The 12,021-nt window shown below is 37.2% G+C and overlaps 1 protein-coding gene and 1 long non-coding RNA gene across 23 annotated transcripts in view; one reads left to right on the top strand and one right to left on the bottom strand.

The window, feature by feature from the left end:
* The window catches only part of NRXN1 (neurexin 1), an 828,007-nt gene that overhangs the window by 8,729 nt on the left and 807,257 nt on the right, over positions 1 to 12,021 (bottom strand). For 13 of the 22 annotated variants that reach the window (XM_087717540.1, XM_087717547.1, XM_087717544.1 and 10 more), the window contains one exon: positions 7,448 to 7,535. In XM_087717540.1, coding sequence (XP_087573666.1) covers positions 7,448 to 7,535 — 88 coding nt within the window. Of the gene's footprint in view, positions 1 to 7,447; positions 7,536 to 11,737; positions 11,797 to 12,021 lie in introns of those variants that run through there. The other 9 variants (XM_087717541.1, XM_087717561.1, XM_087717549.1 and 6 more) reach the window with 2 other exon arrangements.
* The window catches only part of LOC148044938 (uncharacterized), an 82,028-nt gene that overhangs the window by 61,906 nt on the left and 8,101 nt on the right, over positions 1 to 12,021 (top strand). The gene's annotated exons all lie outside the window — the stretch shown is intronic.

Genomic DNA, 12,021 nt, shown 5'->3' with positions numbered 1-12,021 from the left:
AAACTTCCAAGTGCTTCAACGACCCTCTAAAAGGATTCAGGTTACCAGCTGTCTGCAAAGGATATAGGTTTGAAGGTTTTATTTGACTTGTATGCCGCCCTATTCCCGAGGGACTCAGGGCGGCTAACAAAACCAAGGGAGGGTGGGGGAGGACAATACAAAAAGGAAAACCACAAAAACAAACAACAGTACAAAACAGTCTAAAAGGTCTCAACACGCATACCCATTCGAGTAGGGGATGGGACTCAGCAGCCCCAGGCCTGCTGGAACAGCCAGGTCTTGACGGCTTTACGGAAAGCCTGAAGGGTGGTGAGGGTCCGAATCTCCACGGGGAGATCGTTCCAAAGGGCCGGAGCAACCACAGAGAAGGCCCTCCTCCGGGTGGTTGCCAGCCGACATTGGCCGGCCGATGGAATTCGGAGGAGGCCTAATCTGTGGGATCTAATGGGTCTTTGGGAGGTAATCGGCAGGAGGCGGTCTCTCAAGTACCCAGGTCCAATACCATGTAGGGCTTTATAAGTGACGACTAGCACCTTGAAGCGTATCCGGAGACCAATAGGTAACCAGTGCAGCTGGTTATAAATCCTTCCATTGTCCACTGTCCTGTCAGAGCTGAAGAAGCTTTTTGGATGAGAAGTGAAACATCTTCATAAGAAAAAAACAAAAAGTCCAGTTGCCTCCTAACAAAGCACCTTTGGGACAACCATGACCTGCATGACTGAGAATCTCTACAGATTTTTGACTATGCAGAGAGGCCTCAAAGACAATTCCACACATAGCGGCAGAATGTAAGATGCAGGCAGGAACAGCATACATTGAGCAGCACAGCCAAGTAGTTTGGCATTGTCTACAGGAATATCTGTACTGTGTATGGGCTAGACCAGGGCTGTAAAACTCCTGGCCCATGGGCCAGATGCATCACATGCTGCAATGCCTAGTTTAGTAAAGGGGGAGAAAGTCCTAATATGTCATGTGACGCCACTATAATGACGCAAGTTTGACACCCCAGGGCTAGACCATCCCAAGTCCAGATGGGAGACTCCATAGAAAGTAATTAAGAGTAAATATGATCTGTGGGGCTTTCAGATACAGATAGATAGCCAGGTACTGACCCAACAACCAGAAATTATAGTGGTAGACAAAAAGCAGAAGACATGGGCCACCGGGAGATGCCCATTTACGGCTTGTGCTGCTACATTTTGAGCAGTTGCAGCTTCTTGAGAGATGCTCCCTGGAAAGTGCAAAGATCATCTGCAACTGCTTTTTTTCAGCCCTGAATAGTAGCATGCAACATTGGAGATGTGTATGATCAAGAACATGGAACACATTGGGGAAATGCATAGGGGCCATAGAGCATATTGGAAATTGCTTGAAAATAAATGTGTTGTATGGTAGAACATTGTAGTTACAGAAACCTTTGCTTTTGTGGGAACTTTAACTTGTTAGAGAGGGCAATTGTTGTACACTTAGTTATTGAAGGTAAAGGCAGAACTGAATTCAGTTCCCTTCCACTCTTCTTTCCTAGCATAACAGATAAGTAGTAGGACCTATGCCTTTTCAAGGACATTATGTATGGACAGACCATTTGGTAAATCTATTGTTTTGCTGAGATAGATTGGGTGTTAAACAGACATTACTAATGGTAAACATTCCCGTTCCTGTCATAGAACGTATTTGTTTGTTCTTTTTATTGAACATTTCTCCTGGATTCAGGAGTAATTTCAGATTATCACAGAAGTGTAATATTAACCAAACCTTTCCCAGCTTCTCAACAAAAAATCCTGCACCATTTGCCTTTGGCCTAGGGATTGGCAATGTATACATTTCATTCCATTGAAAAGTATATTTAAAACGCACAATCTGCAAAAATACCTAGTAGGAATGATCTCTTTCCATCTACAGCAACTTGCTGTGTGGAAAGAAGAGAAAGACTGTCAATAAGGGAAAGAGAAAAGAGAGAGAGAATAGGAATGAAATACTGTAACTGATGGCTCCAACTCTTTTTGGCTCTCTCTCAGCTCCATATTGTTTTAGTTCTGCTATCCCTAAGGGAATATAAACCTCAGCAAAAAATTGCTGCTTACTTCAGCTTTAGTTTTTTTGTATATATAAGTAACAGAGAGAAGGAGGGGAAAATGTTGTTGATGTAGTAAAATGAAAGTTTAACCCAAAGAAAACTGAATTTACTATATATTTTTTTCTGTAGTTAATCCACTAGTAAAACATTTAGTTGTGAAGATTTTTTTTTGAATTGCCTGATATTCCTAAGAAAATAAGCTTTCTGTTGGATTCCCAATAAAAGAAGTATCTTAAAACACCACATTGTGCTTACTTTGGAAATTAGAACCATATATTTAAACATATTAATTTGTTGTAATGGAATGAATTTACAGAGAGGCAGATTCCAATTGAATGGTTTTTTTTAATCTATAGGGAGAGTATTTGGTACCTGAATTATTTATGGAGGTGGATGTCTCTCCTTTTTTTGGAGGTGATTAAGAAAAGAATTCATAGAACATGGCAATGAGGGATTAACGAGATTCCTTGAATTGAACAGGAGTTGGCATCAGTGACCTTTCCAATTCTATGATTCTAGAATATGGAAATAACTTTCTGCTACTGTTTTTTAAACAATCTTGACTAGATAGATTAATAATCTGCTCTAATATATAGTCTATCATATAGAGATTTGATGCTATCTATGGGAAGAAGCTGGCATACACTTCAAATAGCTTTGAAAATTCAACCTGTCAACATGTTTGATTATCTATAAATGAATACTTTGTTATTATCTATAAAATACTAGAGGAATAGCAATAGAACCTAGACTTATATACCGCTCCATAGGGCTTTACAGCACTTTCTGAGTAGTTTAAAATGTCAGCATTTTGCCCTCAACACTTAAGTCCTCATTTTACAGACTTTGGAAGGATGGAAGGCTGTCAACCTTGAGCCCTGTCCGGATCGAACCCTTGGCTTGGAGCAGACTCAGCCTGTAATACTGCATTATAAACACTTCGCCATCAGGAATCTCAGACTCACATTTTTTTTGAAGATCTTCTAATAGTTATCTTTATAAATAATCAGCAGGAATTAAAAGGTCACTGTTGAATGCATAATGAATTCAATTCATAAAGGAAACAAAAATGTACACATATCAGTCTGGTTTTATCATGTCTATCAAATAAGAAAAGTGAACATGTAAGAAATAAATCTGCAATGGAAAATAATACAATGATATAAAAATGACAGCAGTGTCTCAATCATATCAGGATCAGGAAGAAGAACTGAGAATTATCTCTATGGGAATGACTTTGGTTGTAGATAAGATAAATTATTTCTAGTCTGCTGATTTACCTTAACCACTTTCCATGCTCAAATACTGGAATATATCCTTATTATTCAAACTCATATTTGAGGAGATGTGCTCAAGGAGCAGGAACTACAGATTTCTTCTCCTTACATACTGAGTACATACAGACAGGAGTAGAAAGTTTGAAATCTAAGAGCAAAGAATGGGCATGAGTATGATTGGATTTTTCTCTGTGTAAATACTGTTTGTGTGATCTCTTTGTGTATCCCACATGTAAACTGTGCTTTATATGATTTGGTCACTTTTTATTCTGGCTTTATTTTGATTCAATGTTTCATGCATTGCTTGATTAGTCTCCATTACATTTTCATTTCCTATATTTCTTGCACGTCACATCTTTGTATTCATTATTATTGAAAGGTAGGTGCACAGCAAGCAAAATCAGAGATGATAGACAAGGACATGCTGGCAGTGACAATCGTGATAGACTGTTTCTCCCAGGGACTGATACTATGCCTTACTTCTAAATAAATCAACAAAATTAATAAATCAGCACAACCTATATTAAACTATAAGTCAGCAAATTATAGAAATATAGATGTGGACCTTTATGTTAACTAAAGTTTTTACCATACATTAAAAATACTTATCCATAAGCATTCACATTAGATAAATGCCATTACTATCTAAGCATCCATGACAACTTACCTACATGAACACGGCTTGTGATGACAACAAAAAGACGAAGAGTTGTACCCCACTCTTACCCCAGTTGCTGCTCTAAAGCAGCGTGCCTGTAAGTGTTAGGTCTTGAGTCTCTCTCTCTCCCTCCCCCCTCTCAATGTGCAGTGATTTCTTTGTCATCACTTCTAGATATATGACTTTATAGAAAGGGTACATGATTTTGTCTCCTCCAAATGTATCTATATGCCAGCCAGTTTTTTTTTTTAATAATGAAAGGCACATGGGCAGGATTGTGTTATGGCTAATCTTCTAGGGTTCAAATTTCTTCACAGAGGCAAAATATCAGAGCTGAAATATCTTTTAGAAACACTGTACAGCAACACTAGAAATGCTGCCTCCTCTCAGGAGATATTTTCTCAGAAGGCAACAAGGGGAATCAGCTATGTGTGAAGACATGGAAAAAAAGAAGGGGGGAAGGAGGGATGAAGCAAGTTAAATACAGAAGGAAATAATGATTGGGGATGTTGTTTAAGTCTTTGGAGGAAACCGTTGCTAATAGACTTCATAACCTTTAACTCACAAACAAAGTGTTATTCCAAAGTAGGTAGATGAATTGGTTCAACACAGAAGGATAAGTTAACTTGTAGAAGACTGAAATTTCAAAATTCTTAACATCTATTTTTAGGACTCTATGAACCATGTGTAGCTACATTAACTAATAAAATATATAGTAGTATAATAGTACTAATATATGTCAATCATTACATAATGCCATTATATTATGATAATGTACAGCATTGCACCATGTGTTTGGGTGAATGGACAAATATAAAACTCTAAGTACATAACACAAGATTTGGAGGAAGAAAGGGTGTCCCTAAAATAACAGAACAAAGGTGATTGCATTCAATAGGAACAGGGTGTGGCTAAAATGCCAAGGTATGACTGGCCCAGCTTTGATGAATTAGTCAAAACTTGTTGGAACATATAAAAGTATATGGGAATGGTGGCACTTGGGAATCAATACATTGGACAAGCTTCTAGCCTAGTTTATTCTAGAACTCAATCTAACTTGGCAAGTCAGATTTTCAGTTACAAAAATGTGCATGAAGTTGTAAATGTGTAAATAAATGTAGCTTTTACTTCCAGATGTAGCAATACAAACCTGCATTTGATTCTATGTCCTTTGAATCATTCGATAAAAACAAAATACAAGTAGCACTGAAGTACTTTCTGGCTCTCAGCCTGACAACTCTAATATAAATAAATGTGAAATATGGATCATGGTAGTTTTTGCTTGTACTAGTATGTCTAATAAATATATTCTTGCTGTTTCAATGCATGGAATCTACTGAAGTATAATAAATTAGATGTTTGTACTTTTGATTCCCAGAGCTTGGAATGGCCTCATGAATCATGAAAAACAATCCTAGCAGGAAATTTATTAATGTACAAATATTTATAAATATCTGTTTTTCCTAGAAAAAAATGTGAGAAATAACAATTTCAGAGTTGGATTACTTGCTCAAACATGGCATATGAACAATACAGTAGAGCAGAAAATTAAAAGGTAGGAAGATGGTAGGGACAAAGCACTTCCCTAATTGTCCAAAAAATTTGCCATGTTTCTTCTAGATCAAAATGAGTTAAATTTGACTCTTTACTCCAATAGGGCAGCATGATGGCTCAGTGGTTAAAGACACTGGGCTTGTTGGTTGGAAAGCCAGCAGCTGGGTTTGCCATGTGATGGGGTGAGTTCCTGTCTCACCCCATGCCCTACCAACCTATCAGTGTGAAAGCATGCAAATGTGAATATATAAATAGATACCACTTCAGTGGGAAAGTAATAGTGCTCTGTGAACTACTGTAAGGAAATTGTAATATATTTCTTGGTCTTTATAAAAAAATCTAATGAAGAATGTGGGGAAGCAATCAGTTCAGTGAAGGAATGATCTCATTTCAACCCATGGAGTTGCTAGAGGGCCAATCAGATGATGGAAAAGTCCATCTGAAGCCCCGGGGAACTGCCTAGGAGATCTACATCCTGACTATAAGGTAGGTTTAGATGTCACTATGTGTAGCATACCAAAGATTCTGGAACTTTAAAAAAAGTATAGCCAATGGGATTATGGAGGAAAATGAAAATATTTATTTAGAAAATTTATATGGCTTCCCAATTCATTCATAGTGACTCCATGTGGTTTACAAAGATAAAACCCCTACATAAAAACCAATAAACCACTACTTTTTGCTGACAATAATCAGCCCAGTCACTTTATGGATATCACTTTGGAGTCTACTTTGGGGGCCACTGTATCACTCTGAGGTCTCCACTGGCAGAACCACATCTTCAGGTCTTTACAAGGTTTTTGTGTCAAAGTGGGGGCCAATCTTATCTCTACAGGAATGGTCTTATCTCCATGAGAAAAACATATCAAAATTGCTGCACAAAGCAAATGCCTTTCTTGTCTTATTTCTCAATCTTCTTATAATTTTCTCTTGTTGCAGATAACATAACTGTCCTTTTAAAAAGAAGCTCCATGATAAAACCTTAACAATGGAAACAACTGTATATCTTAGAGGTTGTGGTCAGTCGCTCATCCATGCACATTGCTGCCAGTGCTATGAATGGGCATTTGTGATTATCAATCTTTTCAGGGATGTATTTCAATGTCCTCTCATCCTCCTCCTAAAATAAGTTGCAAGCAGGGATGGTCAGGTGTAATTTGAATATGGCTGAATTGTTCACCAGGTTATATGGTGTGCTCTATCATCTACCTACATACAGAGAAATCTATCAATAACCATAAACAAATAATACTTATTGGGATTTCATAGTGTGGCTGCAAATCTAATATATTTTCAGTTTCACATCTATGACGTCTTCCATGGCAAAATGCCTTCTGCTCAGCAGAAATATGTAGTTCCAGGCAACCAGAAAGTCTTGTCAGTTATAGATACATTTTTTATTTATTTCGGAGGGCTCAAATCTTAAATCATAAAATCCCTGCTTTTTAGATATCTCTTCTACAGAATCCTTAATGAACATATTGCTTAAAATAGGTCCACTGTCATATAATAAATTAGGTGCCCTTGAAGATCTTTTAATAAAAACAACAGAAGGAACCTAAGTAGCCAGTATTATTTTCAAAGGAGGAATAATAGAATAAATGTTCTAATATATATTGATAGTTATAGGCACTCACTCATGTTTAGGTTTTTCCAGCCAAAGGACAATAATCCCTTTAGTAGGAGTCTTTATCTCTCTTTCTTTCTCTCATACATAACAGACATATATACACAGAGAGAATTATGTTGGCAATTCCTATCTGGGACCCAAGAGAATGAATTTTGCTTCATCATCAATACAGGCTGAAATAAAATATTCTTTCATCACTGCTGCATGCAAATAATAAAAATAAAAAGGAAGTAATAAAAAAGTTGACTAACCTAACCCACCTGAGCTCGTCTCACAGGGATCAATGTCCTCATCATCGCTGGGGCATTCAGCTGAGGCCACCAAGATGTCATCTGTAGTCTGCAAATAAATAAGAGAATCCATTGGATCAATCAAACTGCTCCAAGTCGGTCCTCATCTGTCAAGATTCTGCAGGCACAATCATAACTGATCCTAGGAAACTCATAACATTCTGTGAGACTTTTTTTTTTAATGGTGATGTAAGCTCCTTTTTTATTTGAGAGCTAACAAAAGATTATGTCACAAGTCCACTGAGACATTCAGCGTTGCTCTCTGTCTCTCTGACCATGACAACATCTTATTCTTGTTTTTCTCTTTTCTGCACCATCTGTTTACAGCTGGAAACCTTTTGCTACTCAACAGCCCTCTGGAAAGATTTTAACTAAAACTCACTTACAAGACTACCTGGTTTCCCCTGACATTATTCTAATTGCTCTTTCTCTGTGATAGAACAGTGTAATAGAATTGACTGCCTCCCCAAATTATTCCTTTTCAGTTTCTTTTTTTAAAGCATTATTATTTTCAATAGGCAATATGCTGAGATTCAAAATATCCTTAAATACTCCCAAGAACTTTTGACACCTTGAACAGATTTTTTTTATATGTGCTCTCTGAATACAATTTTTGATTCTGAGTCAAAAAATAAATCCCCATTTACAAAAGAACATTTGAAAAGAAGTGAGTTTGGTGTAATGGTTATTGGTGCTGGACTAGCATTAAGGAGATGGCTAATCCTCCTTTATGTATAAAAGCTGACTGAATGACTTTGGGTCAGTCACTCCCTCCCAGACCAAACCCATCAATATTACAAAGTAATTGTTTTGGGACAGATAGGAGGTAGGGATATTATGTATGTCACCTTTAATAAGCATGGATAAAGATGGGATATAAATCCAATAATTTCAGTGGTGCTGGTGCTTTTATGGAATGTTGTATAAAACATTTCATTCCTAGGTGTTTGCTATCTAATTACATTTTTGAGGAAACAAACTATGATAGGACAGGGAACAAGGTGAGAGGCAAAAATGACAAGGAAAAACTCTCACCCTTTGCAGTCATAGATACATTACAGCTTAATTGTTTACATACTTGTTTTCAGTAGTAGTAAAAATCCCATTATATTTTTTAAAAACTCATTCCCAATAACTATCCTAAAAGCTCTTCAAGATGTCATTGCAGGTTCAGTAGATTCATATGAGCTCTTTGGCATGTCCATTTTGTATACACCATAATCATACAGAAGACTCTTTGCAGTTAGTATGATGAGACCCTAAAAACAATTCAGAGTAGTAATATTTGGAATACCATTTGGGTTGGCATCAACTTAGCCCATGGAAAGAGTCTGTCCCCTTCTCCAGGAGGTCTTGCTCTCCTTCTCCAAGAAATGAAGGGCTATTAATGATCTCTCACATGAAGAATTGTACTTGGGAGAAAATGGTCCTGGAGCTAAGCCATATATGGCTTTAAGGGTTAAAAACTGCACTTTGAATTAAATCTGGAAACTTGTTAGAAGCCAATACAGGCCTACAAACAGGTGTTATATGTTCTCTTACTCATGAAATGGCTGTTACATTTTACATCAGTTCAATTTCCAAGTGACCTCAAAAGTAATCCTATGAACAGTATTTTGCAGCAGTCTAAGCAAGTAGAGATTAGAGCATCATTTACTCCTCTCAAAGTAGGTCTAAAACTGGCACTCAAGCTGGAAAAAATGCTCCTGAGGCATACAATAGTAATACAAACCTGGCACTTTAGAGGAACTACCACACAATCCAGAATTCAGATTGCAGCTGATAAAGAACTCCACTGGACAAAGAGTGCACCCATCATGCTAAAGTTCAATTTTAACTTGTTTTGTCTCACTTAAACCTCCATAGCATCCAGACATTGGGTCAGGATTCCTCTGAATCTCGAGCCTGGCCTTGACTGGGTAATGCAGCATGGGTATCATCAGAATATTGATGATATTGATCTCACCATAAATGGTAGCTTCATGTAAAAAATGAAGAGAGCAGGGGGAATGAACCTTGTGGGACATCACACAGATAAGACTTTTTGAGCCCATCATTTCTCATAAGCATTGACAGGAACTATTCACTGAGAAAAAAAGAAGACTCATTCTAAAATAGTGTTTGACTCCCAAGCCTTACATGCAATCCCCCAAATTATAATGTTTGAGAATCCTGAAATGCACTCCCTAACTCATGTCCTAAAGCAGTCCTTCACCAGAATGATCAATGTTGTTCCTATCCCATGCATAGGTATTTCTTCTCGGGAGAAAACAGGGAAAGTATTTCTAACTAGCAACCGCTACTACTGGGTTTTATCAACTTGTGTTCAAACGAGTAATCTGAGAGAAATAAACTAATGGCAAAATACTATAACAGTTTTTGTTAGTTATTTATTTAGTGTATGGCATATCATATATGGTCTAGCAACATATATTACCTATAACTTATAACATTTAACTTAGATTAGTAAAACACAATAAAATATAAATATTTAAAAAGATTCATAACCTGTAAGATCTTAGAGATAAAGCAGAGAAGAGATAAAAAGTTCGCTGAGATTTGTTATTCATAAGATAGTGACAATCCAAGACTAAATGAATTAACAATCTAATTAAGTACAAGACTGTTTCACATTTCACCTGTGATATAAAAAGAAGTTGCAGATTTATCTGATTCCTGTTTTATCTTTCTAGCAACCACAGAAATGAACACTATCCAACTTCATGATATAGCACAGTGTAGCATTTGCTAGGGCTTTAATTTTGCCCTCTTTAATTGGAAGGTAAAAGGTGGATGAAAGATATCTTTGGCAAAAATGAATGCTAGTCATTTTTAGTAGCAACCATGATAAACAATCATAATTTGCAGGGCAGCTGCTCAGAGTTTTCATTAGCAGCAGATTTAAAAGCTCTCTCCTTTCCAGCTCTGTGTAGTAGAATGACCTACAGATTGACAGAATCAAGTGATACATCCATAAATTAAGGTCTCTCTTGGCTGAATGGTCAACATTATGTAGTGTTTTTCTTTAATTCAATTAGATTTTTTTTAAAGGGAGTGTTTAAAAGCAGGTTTATCACATTGTTTTCCTGTGTGGTCTAATATAGATACATTGTCCTAATTTAGATATCACAAAACAATACAAATTTGCAGTAATTACAAAAAAATTACACTTTTTAAAATTATTTACAACCACTCTTTCCCTGCTGGAACCCTACATACAAGAATCCTAGATGTGTACTGCAGTTGTCAAAAGAGCCAATGCAATCTTGTGCTGCATCCACAGTAATGCAGTACAAGATTGTAATATTGACATCACAGGAAGTGATAGTTCTATTCTATGCTGCACTGGTCAGACTATACCTGTAATATGGGAGCCACAATATGAGAAAGATATTGAGGTACTAGAAAGAGCATGGAGAAAAGTAGAAAAATGATGGAAGGCTTGGAAGGTAGATCCTATAAAGAACATTTAAAAGAAGTGGATATGTTTAGCCTAAAGGAAAGAATACTAAAGGGAGTCATGATAGCAATCATCTAATAGTTCAACAGTTGTCACATGGAAGAGAGTGTGAATTTATTCTTTGTATTCCCTGAGAGAGGACAAAGCCAATGGATGGAAGCCTTTACACAGAGAGATATATGCTCAAGACCACGAGGAACCTTTTGGCCATGAGAGTTATTAAGCACTGGAATAGCCACCTGCCTCATGTAGTTGTGGGTGTTGCATTATTGGTGATTTTTAAACAAAGCCTGGATAGCTAATCTTTGAGATAATCTGCGGGTTTCTGCCCTGGTTAGAGGTATGGAATAAAATACTTCCAAGGTCACTTCCTACCCTATGATTCTAAAATATCCTTTCCCCACTACATTTTATATTAAAACAAATAATAACTCATGCCTTTACTTGTGTAGCACATGTTCACTTGTGGTATTCCACTGCAATGTGCTCCACTTGGGTTTGTGTCTGAGGACCAGCTTAATTGGTGCAGAAAGCATTGGTCCATTTATTAGCTGGTGCACATTGCCAGGAGCACATTACAGGTCCTGATTGGCTTTCCACAGTTTTTCAGGTACAAAGTGCTGGTTTTAATCTGTAAAACCCTATGGGACTTATCACTATTTACTTACATGCCGATTTATTTATTTAACAACAGTATGTAGCTACCCACTTAGCAACAGAACTCTGGGCACTGAGCTAAAATAAAACTTGCCATGGAAATCAGTGAATAGAACCAAGTTGATGTCACTTACCAACACAACAGACATCCTTATGCTGGATTCTACTAACATTTTGAATCCAGTGCCTAGGGGAAAAGCCAAGTCTTCACGGCCTCCTGGAAAGCCCAAAGGGTTAGGGCCAACTTAATCTTGTGGTGGAAGTGATGAACATTCTTTCTAAGATCCACAAGGTGACACAGCATCACTGAGGAGAAACAGACCATGCCACTCTGCTAGATGTACTCTGATGGGCAAAAGCTAGAAGTAGATACTCTTAGGTATCTTAGGTATCATTGGGGCTGGAATCTACCATCTGA

This window comes from Thamnophis sirtalis, unplaced genomic scaffold (assembly GCF_051295495.1).
Source record: "Thamnophis sirtalis isolate CommonGarterSnake01/CBP01778 unplaced genomic scaffold, rThaSir2_p1.2 scaffold_6, whole genome shotgun sequence".
Lineage (NCBI taxonomy): Eukaryota > Metazoa > Chordata > Lepidosauria > Squamata > Natricidae > Thamnophis > Thamnophis sirtalis.
The sequence above is the reverse complement of the archived record's forward strand: the minus strand, read 5'-3'. Positions and strand labels throughout refer to the sequence as shown.